This window comes from Chelon labrosus, assembly GCF_963514085.1.
Source record: "Chelon labrosus genome assembly, chromosome: 16".
Lineage (NCBI taxonomy): Eukaryota > Metazoa > Chordata > Actinopteri > Mugiliformes > Mugilidae > Chelon > Chelon labrosus.
Window position 1 is genome coordinate 7,902,427 of NC_140349.1, and position 16,192 is coordinate 7,918,618.

Genomic DNA, 16,192 nt, shown 5'->3' on the forward strand with positions numbered 1-16,192 from the left:
AGTTGTTAAGAAACCATTGGAGGTGTGACCCCGACTGCACGCACTGTTTGAAGAGTTCATAAGTTGTTTACAATAACTGGTTTAATCTTTAACACAGTATATAATCATTGTAAGTCAGTCTGTCAAATGAATGAGGTAAAGTTGAAAGTACAGTATTTCCCGCTGAAATGTAGTTGAGTGGAAGTACAAAGTGTCAGAAAAATGGAAATGCTCTAGTACAAGTAGCCTACCTCAAAATTGTACCACACTTGAGTGAACTCAGTTACTTTGGTTTGTTCCATGCAAGTGGAAGGTTTTTTATTAGTATTATGGCTTTTTTATATCACACGTGCTCTGATTGATGGGGTTGATAAGGTATTGCCCAAACAGGACATGACTGAAGTCAGGAAAAATCTAAGTTTTTCTCATAGGCTTCCTCCAAGCCAGGGGTGTCAAACATATGGCCTGGGGGCCAAAACCGGCCCGTCTGAGGGTCCAATCTTGCCCGCAGGACGAACTGGCAAAGTGCGTAAATGACACAGAAGACAGTGACTGCAGTTTTTCATAGACCTTTTTTTTTTTGTTTGTTTTTCTTTTTCCTGGGGATCGTGCTGTTTCAGACAGAGTTGTGTATATAGCCGGGATAGGCTCTGGCGGCCCTGTGACCTTCCAGAGGACAAGTGGTTACAGAAAATGAATGAATGAATAAACTTCAGGTTATTCAAAAAATGTTTCGGAAAAGGACAGTTCAGTAAATGTAAACATTTTCACAATTTACTTGTTCTTCTTTGCAATAAAGTGAAGGGGGAAAATTTTGAGTTGTTATAATGCTGTTATGGTACTGGTCCGGCCCAGTTGAGAACAAACTGTAAAAACCAGTGAATGTGGCCACTGAACTAAAATGAGTTTTACAACCCTGCTCTAAGCCTTCCATAACAACTGTGCCGTCTTTGCAGTGGACATTCAGAGGCTGCAGAGGGCAACAGCGTCCAGTTATTACCATGCAACGTAGTGAATCCCATCATTACTTCACTTTTTCCATTACTGTACTATTAATGCTTGGGTTTCTATTGCTTTATTTTTCTTGTGATATGATTGTTTTTATTTTATTCAGTTTAATTCCCTTTTTTTTTTTCTATTTTCAGAAAATTAATAACACAGTGAAGATCATCCAGTTGGGGCGTTCACTTGTGGCGGTGGCACGAAAGCATGAATCACACGTATGGAATTTAATTACACCACTGCTGCCTCTGTAACTGTTCACTCACTAAAGTTCTGCTGCTTTATCTTTACTAGTTGTAAAATATTTAAGCTTTATTATATGTGTAGTTATGGCAACAAAAAAAATCTGTCGGACACATCATACACATACATGTACATTTATTATTTTTCATGGATATACATGGTAAATGCAAACATTACATGTTGTGGACACATTTCATATTTGTAACATATATCCCCCTTTATTTAATGCTTCACATGTTTTGGACAGTACAAACACTTATTCTACTGCTTGTACTGCAAATTTTTGTGCAAACAATTATAATAAATCCATGCACGAAACTTTAAAACTAAATCAGTGATCATGTAGCAGTAACTTTTCAAAATGCAAACGAACATGCTTTAATAATAATATAATAATTCATAGATAGCTGCTTTTCATATTCCGGCTCTGTAGCTCAGCCATTTGTGCAGCAAAGACAACTCATAGTGTATTTATCTCTAGCAAACATCTAAAAAATAAAAATAAAAACAATGAGCTCAGGTTAGCAGTATACAGTGTTGTAACGTGGGACTCCACAGCTGAGACTCACTGGCAAAGGGCCTGAAGAACAAAAGATCCAAACAGCAGATTGATGGAGGTGAAGAGGCGGATGTGTCCGTTCGTCGTACTCCCTGGTTTGCTGGTGGAACCTTGGGTGTTGGTTCCATCGGGGCTGTTGTTGTTGTTGCTGGTGGTGCCGGTGCCTGTGCCTGTGCCGGTGCCTGTGCCTGTGCCGGTGCCTGTGCCTGTGCCTGTGCTTGTGCCTGTGCCTGTGCTGGTGTCGCCGTCGGTGGTTGTGGTGGTGTTTTTGTCATTGTTATTGCCGTTGCTGTTGCCGTTGGGCTTGGTAGTGGTGCTGTTGTCAGAGGTGGTGGTGTTGGTCTTTTCGGTCTTTGCCATCGATGTGCCTGAAGTCGCAGTGGACTGGTAAAAGGCAGAAAGAGAGATTTATGACATGACATGGCATTTTTACCTGACTCTGCAGATCACGTTACGGAAAAGCTTATACAAAGTAAGTGCGGTGCTTGTTTGGGAAGTGATTTGAATGATGAAGGGTGGATAAAAAAGGTCGGCTTAGTCTGTAACAAGTTAAGTAAGACAAATAATCTTCTTGTCTTTAATTTAATTTCCGTCTTATCAAAGCTTGCGAAATGGAGAGAGAGCCTTGTAACAAGGAGTCCATAAAAACAATAACTCTTAACAGCAACTGAACAGAAGTTAAACGCCCCAAAGCTATGTCCATTTCAATTACACCTCTGCAACCATCGAAAAATGGTGATGGGCTTAGAACTCACAGGTGGAGGGACTTAAGGATCTAAGGCCACAGATTCAGATTACATTATTATTCTTTTAAATTTTATTTAGTTGTTTTTTTCTGGCTACATGTACATTTCCCTCTCTAGCCACTTCATAGCCAGTAAAGAATGGTCTTTCTTACCTGTCCGTAGACACATCCCAGCAGAGCCAGTAATAACAGCACCAAGACAAAGTACTTCATGCTGAGATTATTTCCTCTTGAAGACAAACAGCTGAAGATGTATTTCTTTCATCTGTTGTTTTCCCCTTTTGTTGTTGTTTTTTTTTAAGATTGTTGCTGCGTCTGCTTGTGCACCCTTGCTTGGTTGAACAAAACGTGTTTCTCCAGAAGCTGACCTTTTTATAAGGCATTCAGATTATTCACCTGATACCCTTTTTTTTTTCCATCCAGGAAGCACCTGCCTCAGTCTCCACCCTAGCGATGGACCACAAATGCAAAACGTCTCACTGGGCCATCTGAAACCTATCCAGATATGGATGCAGGGAGATAGCCCGTCTCCACTGAGCCTCATGCTGCTTATCTGCTGTTCTTTTTAACCTTTAATGACACTGATATTCTATAGAAATGTAAGATCAAGAAGACCATTTTCACCATAACCACCTCCCTGTTGTTTTATATGTGTTAAATTAATTGGTTGTAAATCCCTCATAGTATGACAAGCTTTTCCCAAGAGGATTTGGCTGATTTCAACATGGCTGACTGTCTATATATAAAAAATCTTTCTATATAATCTTAACCGTGCATTGGTTAAACAGATAAACTTAAACACAATGTTGTGTTGTCCTATTAGTCCTTATGGAGAGCAAGGACAGAGGCAAAACACTAAAGACGGTGCATAACAAACAGCCTGCATTTGAATGTGACGACGTTTGAAGGACATGGAGGAATCTTTTTTTAATATCAAAACCAAAATGCAAATGATTTGGTGGCTGGAAGTCTGCCATTTCCATCAGCTGTTGCACTGGTACTGTAGGACCGAATTGGTATAATTAACGTCAGCATCACATTTTAAGACTTGAGAAAACATACGGAACCAAATGTCATTACAAGAAAAATCCATTTCCATTATTTTAGGTTTTATTTATTATGTCTTAAACATTTGAAGATTGTACACAACTTTAAGACTTGTGCAAGAGTGGAAAAATAGCTCAGTGCAAATAAAGCACTTCATAGCCATTAAAGGTCAGACTTTGTGTTGCGGATTTATGGATTCAATGTGAAAGAATAAAATCTCGTTAATACACTGCAATGTCCCTTGGTTTCACACTCCCAGCCCTATGCAGACAAGATCAGAATGAACAGGGCAGAAATCAGGAATGGGCTGTAGCACCCGAGCAAAGAGGCGGACCGTCCTTTTAGCGTCGTCGCCGAAGTTCCTGGAGCCTTACTACCATCATATCCAAATGTGGAATTCTGAACACCGGAGGCATTGGTTGCAGGGCTTTGAGTGGCTCCAGAGGACACCGTGGCCTTCTGTGATGAAGTAGTAGCAGCTGTGGAGTTTAAGGTGGTGGAGTCAGTAGGCGGACTGGTGGTTACAGCACTGCTGGTGTTGCTGTTGGAGGTTGCGTGAGCAGAGGTGTGGCCAGGGAGCGGCGTGGACTCTGGAGGCTGTGTGGTACCCGTCGACTCCATGTTGTTTGTGGTAGTGTTTGCATTTGTTTCATTTGCGCAGGAGGTACAGGCAGTTGTGGGGCTTTGCGCCTGTAAAAGAAAGATTTTGAGCGACAGTGTTCAGGTATCTTTTCTGCAAGAAGGTCCGACAAACCTCACTGTCAACACATTGAGATACATTTCTTTGCTAGGAAGTAGTTCCAATGAGATATGTTTAAAACAAATAAGACAATCAGTCCTGTTCAGCTATCTAGCAGTGTGTTTGGGACTGCTCGACAGCATCCCATTGCTCCTAAGAGTGATTTTTATGGGCAAATTTCCCTTGCAAAGACAGCAAGAATAGCCCAAAAACATGCTAACAAACCCCACTGACCGCTAACCCTAACCCTAACCCTAACCCTAGCCCTAGCTTTCAAGGCTCATCCATCTTCTTTGTCCCCAAACGGTTGTGTTTAGCCGTGGTAGATGGTGACATGGACCCTAGAGATTGGGTTTATCGTGTTCACAAGATCAAGAGTTGGGACGTGTTTGTGATTGCTGGTGGAGTTTAAAAAAAAAATTCATGCATATTTAGTCCAGTGTTACTTTATAATATGTAAAATGTTGATATACCCAATCCGTGTCTTTGTATTTCTTTGGTGTTCCCATGTCTCAGTGGTGACAAATGTTATGTACTATTTCTCTCCAATCAGTTTTAAAAATGGAAATCTCTCAAATGGTTCTGTGTTCCAATCTGTTCAAACCTGAGCAAATAAAACCATAACAGTCTCTAGGCGTATATGGAAGTAAGTGAGATTTTGCGCCATTATAACATCATGATAAGGTCTTTTGTGGCACTAAATTCTGTTTTGGCACTGGCATCATTCACGATGCACGAATTTATATTGTCTATTTCCTGCCTGTGGCAGTAAAGTGTGTCAGTGACAAATGTGTTGGAGCTCCAACCATGCAAAGGTCAAGCACCTGCTGAGTGCATGAGGCATGAAGTCATTAACTGGACTTTGCATATCGCTGTGGTCTATAGACAAGCAGCTCATGACTTCCATGTGCTTTCCATGTTATATAATTATTCCGTAACTGGAAAAAAAAAAAGATTCATTGTTGTATTTAGTTCCCCCACCAGTCCAGATCTGCCTTACTCTTGCCTAATAGATTATGTGTGGTTAATCTGGAAATCGAAACGCTCCTTGACATCCTCCATCACAGAAGTAAAATTAAGTGGGTCTAATATATTTGATTTCACAGGTGCTGCACAAAAAAAACATTAGCCTTATTAGACTTTCATAATGATCGCAATTACTTTTTTTCTCCAAAAAAAGTCTAACAAAGAGACATTTTATAAAGTAGCCAAAGCCATTTTTACTACCTTATTACACACAAACAAACCAAAAGAAGATCAAACTTTCATTCTCGATTTTTAAACAGAAGCGGACACAATAATAATAATAATAATAGCGTGACGGGTAAAAAAAAACAAAAACAAACAATATATATATAAATGTGCTGTGACAAATCAGTTTTGTTTGTTCTTGTTTAGCTCCATTTGCCTAGCCTGGGATGCATTTAAATGTTTCATTTACCTCTGCTTAATTTGAATGTATGCACACTTAAGCTAGAAAAACAAATGGCAGGTGTGTTCCTTCAAAATCCAGATGAAACAACCCTCAGAGGAAGCATCGAAAAGTTTAGCCTTCGGTGGCCCATTACAGCCTTCGGAATTAAACTTGTGAATTCAAAGCCCCTTACCTTAGTGCTGCCCAGAAGCATAAAGGTCAAACAGACAGGGAGGACAATCATCCCTGTAATCTTCATCTTTGTCTTCTTGGTCAGTTTTCTTTGTACTTAATGGCTGCCTCCACCTTTCTGTCTCTCCTTTTATACCTGCCAGTTCTCCATAACACTGATGCTGATAACGGAGAGGGGGGAAAAAAAATCATGTACCGTACTCTGGAGCACTTCCAGCTTGACCTTAATGCTAGATAAGTTAAATGTTTCTTGTATGTAAATTACAATTATAGCACGAGGAAGCCTGTAAAATCCCACCCCTTCCTCTGCAGCGTGAACCTGTTACAAGTGCATCGTATTGTATGCCTTGTCTAAAGCTAGGGTTACATTTGTTTTCACAACATGCCAGCTGCTTCCCATTTCACGTCTGGAGATTAAAGCCCGCTGCTGAAATGGTGCTTGGGGGAGTTGGACACCAGGAACTGCCCCAGTGGTGCCAGATTACAGGCGATATTATATTACCACATTTTATCCCAGTTTGAGTGGGTTCAAACTCGTGTTAACAGGGCTGGGTGTTCACTTTTGTTGAGTGGTTTTCCGGAATTTGTGTAAAAAGTTTTGCAGGGAAACATAATGATTGTTTGATTTAATTAGTCTGGCAACAACTGGCCTTTTTCAATCATTTCATATGATCTGGTTTAATGCTGCACATGACATGAAGTTGCTCACAGCAGGGTGAGAGGTGTTAAGTGCAGTTTATACTTCTGCGGGAAGTAGATCACGTAACCTACGCACGTAGCCTACGCCGGTCCAAGCCACTTCACTTCACCGCTTCACTTTCAATAATGGCGACTGAAGCTTTTGCCGAAATTTCGTCTGAGACAAGTCATAAAAATGTTTGTATCTCCAAACCTCCTCAGTTGACCTTTCCTCGATGTCTTCTATCGTCATTGATCCAAAACGATCAATTCGAAAACTGCGGAGATGGAGAGGCAGCCGGAAATAGTAAAGCGGAAACGCGCTACTACCCAGCGAACCAGTCAAAGCTTTTGCGGCCTGCATCGCCGAGATGCATAGTTACATTTCTGGTTTGGCGCCAAATTGACGTAGAAGTATAAACCGCGCATTAGCTACTTTGCCGAGACACTGGAGGTGCGCAGCCTGTCACCTAACTCCATACTTGTGTTATGCCAGTTAAATGCTTTTAATGTGAGGCTGCAGCACCAGGAGGAAAGGTCTGTATAGTATTAGCGGCGATCTAGAAAGCCATCGACTTTAACATTCTGCCTTTCGTATCCAGATATTGGTTCATGGAGTTTACATCTGCAGGAACTTCGTACAGCTTGTGCCCGAGAACGTAACTACGACTTAGGCCGCCCGGTTCATGAGACTGCACTATTGGCTCAGTCACCAACTTAATTCGGTAAAAAATAGTGACTTTACAAATGTTGAAAAATCTTTGACATTCCAACTTCAATTCCATGAAGTCCAAAGTCTTTGATTCCACTTTCTTGTTCTAAAAAGTATTTTTATCTTTTAAATTGATGAATAAATGATAAATGATGTTTTTAGACTGAATACGTGACTGCAGGTTCATGTGAGGCTGTGTTTGTCCGGTGAATTTTCTTGGAAACAGTTTCCTCCTCATGTTTAACTTGTCACTTTCGACCAAGGGCAGATACGAAACCTCAGGAAAGTCGAGTAAAGAAAAAGTGATGTGATAAAGTTGTTTCACCTAAAAATGGAATGTAGCCACCGAAACCCAAACAACATTTCCGGGGTTAACATCTATACGAAGAATCCCACTCCACTTAATTTTCCCACATATTTTTCCACTCCATTGAACTTTATATTGATAAAGATTTGGTCAATAACTCACGTCAGATTTTACCCTTCGTGTTGACTCGCAGCTCAAGGAGCCGTCGAATAACACAGAGGAATGTGTGCTTGTGATATTTAGTTTTTGATACCGCGTTTGTGCAAATTCATGAGGTAAACGTGGTAACCTTATCACTTTGGAAATAATAGCAATGTGACAGCATGGTGAGGTCGCTTGTATACGGTGTAACATTATTTCACTATGCAGTTTTGTTGTTGTGCAGCTCATTTTAACTGTAGCACTGTTTTACATTTGAAAGAAATACCACTTTTTACCTCTGCTAAGGCCCATTTGTCTTCCCAGAAAACTCTGAGACAATTTCTAAAGGAAAGTACACAGTGTCCCTCTTGTTTGAATTTTATTAGGCTAAAGGTAATAGACTGAAAGCTATGACAGAAAGACTTTAAGAGGTAAGTTCTACAGTTCTACCCAAGTCTCTGTGTAACATACGTTATTTCCATCTTAAGACTGCTGCTTAAGTCCACAAATGCATCCTGTAAATTCAGGTGTGACTACAAAACTGTTGAAGGTCCCAAGATGCAGTTGATTGACTGATAAGAAAAGTGCACTTACAGATATAGGGGTTGTCACTTTAGCAGCTCAATTAAATTCAAATCTAAAATCTTTAAATCACACATTCTCATCATCACCACACAACCCCCAAAAACTGAGAGGGAAACAGACTAGTTCCTGTAACGCATTGTTCTGGTAGGTAGGAGAGCACAGCCAGCTCTTTGTAGTGAGTTATCACCTGTTATCACCGTTCAGCCTGTTTCCTCGTACATGCAGACATTTAAATATCGCTTTCAGATAACCCAATGCGCCTGGGAAGTCAGTGCTAAGTGGAGAATACAAGAGAGGCATATTTAATAAGTGCTTTTGTGAGGGCGCTCAAAAAAAAAAGGTGGAAATTCTAAGCATTCTCTTGCTAATTATTGATCCTCTTTCAGTGAGATGTTTTATCATATGAGAGTTAACTTATGTATCAAGGGATGGTTTATTGCCTTGGTACATTTACTGAATCCAACCATAAAGATGAGAGGCTGCTATTAAACTGAAGAGGAGCCTTGTAAACGTGTCACATACATATAAACTGAAAACTGCAAAACTCTTAAGTGCATTGTTGTGACAGGGAACAGTAGCCAGAGAAACATAAGCAAAAGGGAAGCTTAGTTAAAACATAAACCGAAGGCGGATGCTGCTTAGGAGCCGTGTTCCTCATGATAGCAGTCATTTTGGAGAATAAAGGGGAAAACAGTGAACTTTTAAACACAGCTGACATTAGCAAATGCATATGCTCACAATACAATGCTAACATGCTGCCGTTTTGTTTGTTTTTTACAGTGCTTACATAGTTTTGCATGTTTGCATGCTAACCTCTGAGTGAAATCCATCCTCTGGTGAACATGAACATCACGGATGTTTGAGATTTTATCCTAATGTGGCTAAAAAGATATATATATATATATATATATATATATATATATATATATATATATATATATATTCACTGTTGTCAATTTACAATACTATTTGTTACTTAGTAGACCACTCTTTGACCATGATATTCAGTGGAAATAAAATAAAGGTGACATTAAAATATCCTGGTGTTTTTGTGTAAGCACAGAACTAATCTGATCAGATTTAAAAACACTTAAAAACAGAAGAAGCTACTACTTCAAGTGGGAAAAAAAAGAAAAAAAAAAAGACTATTCCTTCAGGTCAGCAATCAAATATAATCAAATTAGAGCCATATATCTTGTTAACTCATTTGTAAACAAGGTCACATTTCCTTGAGTTTTTCCACTGACGCAGCATTCAGATGACACCCAGGTGGATTGGACCAATCATCATAGGCTTCAAGCAAATCAGCCTGCAGTTATTGTTCACCTGTTCTAAATATAATGTGCCTCAAGATTTTAGCAAAACAGTGCCAACTAAGTAGCACTGTGACGGTGTGGAACATGACGTCGGAGCTAATGGAAAGTGTCAGAAGTCGGATTGGTATTCTAAGCAAATAAAGGCTTTCTCAACATGAAATCTCGGGTAGACTGAAGGTTTTTATGAGGAGCTGGTGCAAAACACCTTGTGAAACTGGATTAGTCGTATCCAAAGCCCTGTCAGGCACTCTCTATCTCTCAGACAAACTTTGCTTCACTAAGAGCTACAAAAACAACTCCATTACAAATAAAGATATTTTCAAATTCAGGTATATTTGTCAGCAGTTAGGACACTTTGTGTTCTCAGACTTCTTACTCAGGTCAACTTGGGAACTCATTCATTCATTCATCTTCTGTAACCGCTTGTCCTGTGAGTGGTTCCGGGGAGGGGCTGGAGCCTATCCCAGCTGTCATCGGGCGAGAGGTGGGGTACACCCTGAACAGGTCGCCCAGTCTATCGCAAGGCTCAACTTGGGAACTTTTAAACTCTAGACCACACCAGAAAATAAATAAAAAGTAGTTCCTTAAAAGCTCTTTGTCCTGACTTAACAAGCGCAACCTTTGCTCTAGTATAAACCACGGGTGAAATCAGCTGATTTAACAAATAAAACAAGCAGTTCTACAATGAGTGACGTATTTGCCATTGCTGAATGTCATTGACCTGGCTTGGTTGCAAGGAAAACAAGTGTCGGTCCTGTAACTTACATCTAACCCCCAAAAGTCTACTATTATTGTGCAGAGGATTGATTTATTTTTTTACTTTTTCATTCTTAATCTACTAAATAGTAGAAACTGTGGTTCTAAGATAACTTGGTAGACGGGCCAGAGCTTAAAATGTTGACTAAAAATACCACAATAAAGTGTTTATTCAAATCAATATATATAACACTACAGTTGTAGTAGAGCAATTTGTGAATAATAAATTAGATTTTCTCGCACATTATGCTCATATGAGGTTACGTACTTGGGTAAAGCAGAAGAACATAATCAGCGCAACCTTTCATAGTGATATGAAATTTAATATTTGCAAAACAGTTTGTTTCCTTTGTTACGACCTGGCTCGAGGGCCGCAACATAACGAGGATTGACGCGATGGAGTTACAAAAATAAGGGTTTATTTCATTAAAAAGGAAAACCAGAAGGCGACTCGTGAGACATGGAGAGCGTCTGCAGCTGAATAGTGGTTGTGGAGAGGTAGTGCAGAAGGGCTTAACATGTCGAGAACCAGCATTCGCATGCAGGTTTGCTTTGCATTTCCCTTCGTATTAAATGTAGAATAATTTAATTGATGTTGCTAGCAATTTAAATATATCATAAGCAGCAGTGGAATGTGTTGCTAAGTACATTTACTCAAGAACGGTGCACAAGCGGCTGTAGTACTTGAACATGAGGATTACCGTTTTCTGTTTCTTTTACCCAGCATTAATTTACATGGACAGACACAACACAAGGAAGGAAAACACACAGAGTAACACAATGTCACCTTGAAAAGCCACACTGTTAAGAAACTGCTTACATGTAAATGTAGTAATATTTTACACAGTTTGCACTTTTAAGTGACTGCAACTACCTTTTACTTGCACTGCTTTTGTACTTTTACTTAAATCATATTGTGAATGTAAAACGTTTCCTCGTAATGGAGTGTTTTGTGGCGGACTGGCGTTTCACCGACGTCTGTCTCCATCTAGTGGCGGGAAACATGCCATTTTCTAACCGGAAGTGACGCCATGGCAAACAATAACGCTCTTCGCTTTCTGAAAGGAATCGGTGGGAAAGGTCTCGACACCATGTTTTATTTAAAATAATAAATAAACAAACTTAGTTTTTTTCGGAACAGCTCGGATAAGCCAGCGTGTCTGGACAGCATACGGCCAAAGGACGTTGTGAATTTAGGTAAGCGGCTTTCTGAACATGTTGCTAGCAAGTTAGCTAGCAAGAGGCTAACTAGCTTGCTTTAGTAATGAGTTGTTTAGGCTAGCATGTTTAGCATCGTCACTGAAACGCAGCGTTTCTTTAGTATTTTAGAAGTTCAGTGGGGTTTGTTTTAGCGAGTATGTACAGTAGACTAAAAAGAATCCACCTTCTGCTGTATATTGCGATATAGTTTCTTTCAGTTATTCTCATAAGCTAGAGGTTAATGTTTACGTTTGGGCGCTTCAGCACAACCACCATCTTTATGTTTCCCACAGATTTGTGTAGATATGGCAGCATCTTTACCTCAGAAGCCAGGGATGACAGGGATGCCACCGCAGCAGCAGCAGCCTCACCTGCCCCCCGGGGGTGCAGGAGCTCCAGGTCAGCAGCCCATGCCCCCGCAGGGTGCCCTGAGAGAGATCTCTCCAGTGTTCCTCTGCAAGATCGGACAGGAGACGGTACAGGACATAGTCACACGCACCATGGAGATCTTCCAGATTACACGAGCCACGCAGGTAATGGGACATCAGATGAATGATGAATGAAGTCAAAATTACCTCTCATTTCATATTGAGTCATTTTTTTTCTCTACACCGACCTTTGAATGCATCACAATCCACATCAGCATGAGATGTTGTTGTTTTGTTTTGTTTTGTTTTTTAAATCTCCCTGTAATATTTAGTGATTTAGTAATTGATCAATAATCAGCACTACTTTTTTTCTGTTTACATATTTAAAAGGATAGGCAGTCAGTGTCATCTGATTTTGAGATACCTTACAATAGGAACAGCCGAAGAACAGAAGACTTCTGTGACAGGGTTTCTGCTGAGTCTTAAAAAGTCTAAAATTTGCTAATCCCAATTTAAGGCCTTAAAAATTCTTAAATACGAGCATATTTCGCATTGTAGGTCTTAAATTACATTTAAAGTACATTAAACCTTAAATCCTTACGTCCATTTACCGCTTCATTCGCTTTTTGTTCAGTGCGTTGGTGACATCTTATGGATACCCTTTGGATTCAAAACTTCTTCTGTCACATGAACCTCATTATCAACTTGGGAAATAAGCAAATGTAAGTTTAAAGATTACTGGCTTGAACAAAATGCTTTTGTTGATTGGCTGGAACATGTGGCGAACTGCACATTTAACACGCAAACTCTGCAGCCTGGATGTGACGGCACTGGAATCTCACTTAAAAGCAGAGAAACACCAGACTGCTCTTAAAAGTCTCCAATAATCTCATGCGATCACCAAAGTTTTGTTCGCCGTTTGCCAGGTCCAAGTACAGCCGGAGACGGCGTCGCAGCCAAGTCTGTGCGAACTGTGCAAAACACAGACTCTACCGATTCTGCTGCCTCATCGTCTTGAAGTGACGTGCGGGAAATCTTTGGATCAACTGCAACTCTGAAAGCTGAAGTCTTGTGGATTTTAAACACCGTAACAAAGCATCACTCGTATAAAGCATTGACGGTACTGGGGAAGTTTTTCAGGCTATGTTTCCTGATCCAACCTTTCCCTAACGTCTCTCTCGCAGTCCCCCCCGTGCAGTATGACCCCTTCTGGCCCACGGCCTATCATGTTTCTGTTCCTCATTAGTAGAGCCCATCCCATCCCAGGGATGTCCTGCGTTGATAGTTGATAAATATATATAAATTCGTTTTTTTTTTTTTTTTAAGTAATTCTGGGTCTCTGACTTTCCTTATTTTTCGTACTTTGTGTAGGTCTTAAATTTAACCCATAATGGTCTTAAAAGTCTTAAATTTCATTTGTTCAAACCTGCAGAAACCCTGCTCTGAGAGCACTGCAGTCCGTCCTTTACTGTCTCTTGTCAAGTGTGTGTATCTTATCCGAATGACTGGTGTGTGTTTTTTTTCTAGCTTAAAGGGTTCCTGTGTTCCCTGTCACTTTAAATTTGCCCGGTCATCCTTTCCGGCATATCTGCTTGGCGTACTTGTCAGCATCTGTCTTGCTCACCCTCCCATCTCCACCTGATCTGCGTCTCTAATTGTGTCTGCCTGTGTTTTTCTGTGAATCACTGACTTCTTCCAGCTTGTTCTTGCTCATCATGCTGAACTTTATAGTTTTTTTTTTTTTGTCTGTGCTTCAAACTCCCAGCTGTAAAGACGGTGGACTTTTTATCCAGTCTGAATACTTTTGTATTGAACATACTGTTAAAAGCAAGGAGGGTGTATCAACCTAAAATTGGGATCGAACATGCAGAAAACGAGTAAAGGAATAAAATTCTGTCAATGACTTAGCCCGATGTCTAAACATTTTTCTGCAAAAGGAATCGAATATGAACATATATAAGCTCAAAAGGGATGCTTTGTGTCTTTGATCAGCTTCCTAACGGCGTGACTCAGAGCCAGGCGATGTATCAGGACCGCTTTAGTAAGCTCCAGGAACACCTTCGGCAGCTCGCCCTGCTCTTCCGAAAGCTCCGGCTCCTGTACGAGCGCTGCTTGGAGATGACCTCTGACCTGCAGGAGGGGCCAACAGAGGTCAGGAATGAGTTCTGATTTCTGCCTTCATACTGTAAAGACCTCATTTGCTGATTTATAACCAGTGATCCTATAAATTGATTCTTCTGTTGTTTCATCCGGCTTGAATAACAGTGCATTTGTAGAATTGTCTCCCTGCGTAATACGCCACTTCTCATACTCTATGCATGTGTTGTGTATATTTAGCTTGTGCCATATGTTGGAGAGGAGCTGGTTTCTGCCAGGGTGGAGCCTTGTAGTCCCGCTGTCAATCAAGAAAGAAAAGAGGTTCTCGAGGTGGGTTTCTGTTCTTGTCTTTTTCTCAAAAGTAATAATCAGCAGTGACGGCAAATTATTAGGATTTTGCTTTTGCAAAGACGTCATATTCCTTATAATCCAAGTAGGGCTGCTACAAAGGATTTCTTTTTACTTTGACATGATTCATCAAAAAATCTAATGAGGAAAGGTGTACTTTACTATAGTCCGACATCAATTAACTTTACTGGTGTGTGCTGATTGCAATTGGAAATGTACAAACAATGTAAAGGCCACACCTTTCTGCAAGTTTAGGGCTCCAGCTGATATGTTAATGTACTGATTACTTTATTAAATTAGGCTGAACTGTTTAGTCTTCAAAAATATTTACTGACAACAATGAAAAATTAAATGTATTATTTCCTACAGCTGTGGAATTGGGAGTCCAGATAATTGATGACTTGCATCAAAGAGAAATTTGGCATCTTTGCTTTACAATTACTAAAATTATTATCAAATTAGTTGGCTATTTAACTACCTTTATTTTTGTTAACTATTTTAAATAACCATTAAAATATATAGTGCACATGTTATTCTATATTGTACTAGAGTGAGTGAGTGAGGCTGAGTGACCAGTAAAAATCCCCTGCAGATTCCTCTAGATGGCAGTGCTGACACAGGCTGAGGTTTTCTCTGGATGTTGTGGAAAGAATGCAGAAACTCTGCATCATTTGCATCTTCAAAATTGGGTTGTTTTGCTTTGGGGACAGGGCGGGGGTGGGACCATTAGAGCCTGACATTAGGACATTGTTACTGAAGCCTCAACCTGCAGGTGTAAAAACGGGTTTGACTAATTGCCACATATCTTGGGGTTCACCTGCAGAAGGTACGTCAGAAGAACCAGGAGATGAAGGTTCTGATGGATCAAATGAGGAACCTGCTGTGGGACGTCAATGCCATGCTGACGCTGAGGAAATGACAGCTCTGTGTGAGGTCCTCTCGATGCATTCCTCCACATGTGTACAGACTGAATAACAGCAGGTGAAATAAGGGATTTTCTGTTGGATTTTGGAAATGGGACCGTCCACGTCTTTTTTTTCTTTTTTCTTTTTTTCCTCGTGTTGGCACTGCATCACTGAAAACTGACAATTCAGACTTTTTTGAGAGACAAACTATTGACGAGAAACACTTCAAGCTGAAACGAGGATTAGATTGTGTCTGCTTAATGCACTCCAATTCCGAGAAGCTCTGTTTAGACAAGGCAGCTGATAACCCGATGTACGTTTGCCAAGTGCTCAACAACTGTTTTTGAAACTATGCTTATTCAAATAAGTGATCAACTCCTGTTTCATACTGTTTAAGTAATGAGTTGAAACCTGTTTTGCCTCAGGTAAGAACAACAACAGAAAACGTTCTTAAAACACCGTATTCATGGTGTTCTGCCTCCAGGTGCTGACTTGACACCAGACGGGCTTGAATTCATTGCCGCTAATTCTTCCAGAAAGCGCAGAAGCTGATCTGATGACTGTGTTTACAATAGGAACAATTGCCCATAATATGCTCTGTCGGTTGTAAAACACTATGGGTTCAGAATTCAAAGTAGCCCCTTGGCAGCTATGTATCTCAGGTGCTTTGTACGTAAGTGTGTGTGTGCACACGCTTAATGAGATTAGCTTCCTGAGTGCTAGACATCACACCTGTTTACCCTGAGGGTGTACAGACTTGCTTGCCTGTGAATTTATTTTTGTAAACGGCGGGACAAAAAGCGAGGCCTGCTGGGTCGATTCTGTTTTTTTCTATAAAATAAACTTTTTGTTAACAAAA

The 16,192-nt window shown here is 40.3% G+C and overlaps 2 protein-coding genes across 2 annotated transcripts; one reads left to right on the forward strand and one right to left on the reverse strand.

Annotated features, from left to right (window-relative positions):
• Positions 1–1,344: 1,344 nt before the first annotated feature.
• On the reverse strand, positions 1,345–2,902 carry LOC311501848 (uncharacterized protein). Its single transcript, XM_084563892.1, has 2 exons — positions 2,682–2,902; positions 1,345–2,167 (listed from the first exon to the last, which is right to left on the reverse strand). The coding sequence occupies exons 1-2, from the start codon at positions 2,739–2,741 to the stop codon at positions 1,790–1,792; spliced, it is 438 nt and encodes a 145-aa protein (XP_084420018.1). The 5' UTR covers positions 2,742–2,902; the 3' UTR covers positions 1,345–1,789.
• An 8,567-nt stretch (positions 2,903–11,469) lies between these two features.
• Positions 11,470–16,192, forward strand: LOC311501587 (mediator of RNA polymerase II transcription subunit 30). The gene is made up of 5 exons (XM_084563490.1): positions 11,470–11,612; positions 11,909–12,148; positions 13,976–14,134; positions 14,321–14,410; positions 15,252–16,192. Exons 2-5 carry the CDS (start codon positions 11,921–11,923, stop codon positions 15,345–15,347), a joined length of 573 nt encoding a protein of 190 aa, XP_084419616.1. The 5' UTR covers positions 11,470–11,612; positions 11,909–11,920; the 3' UTR covers positions 15,348–16,192.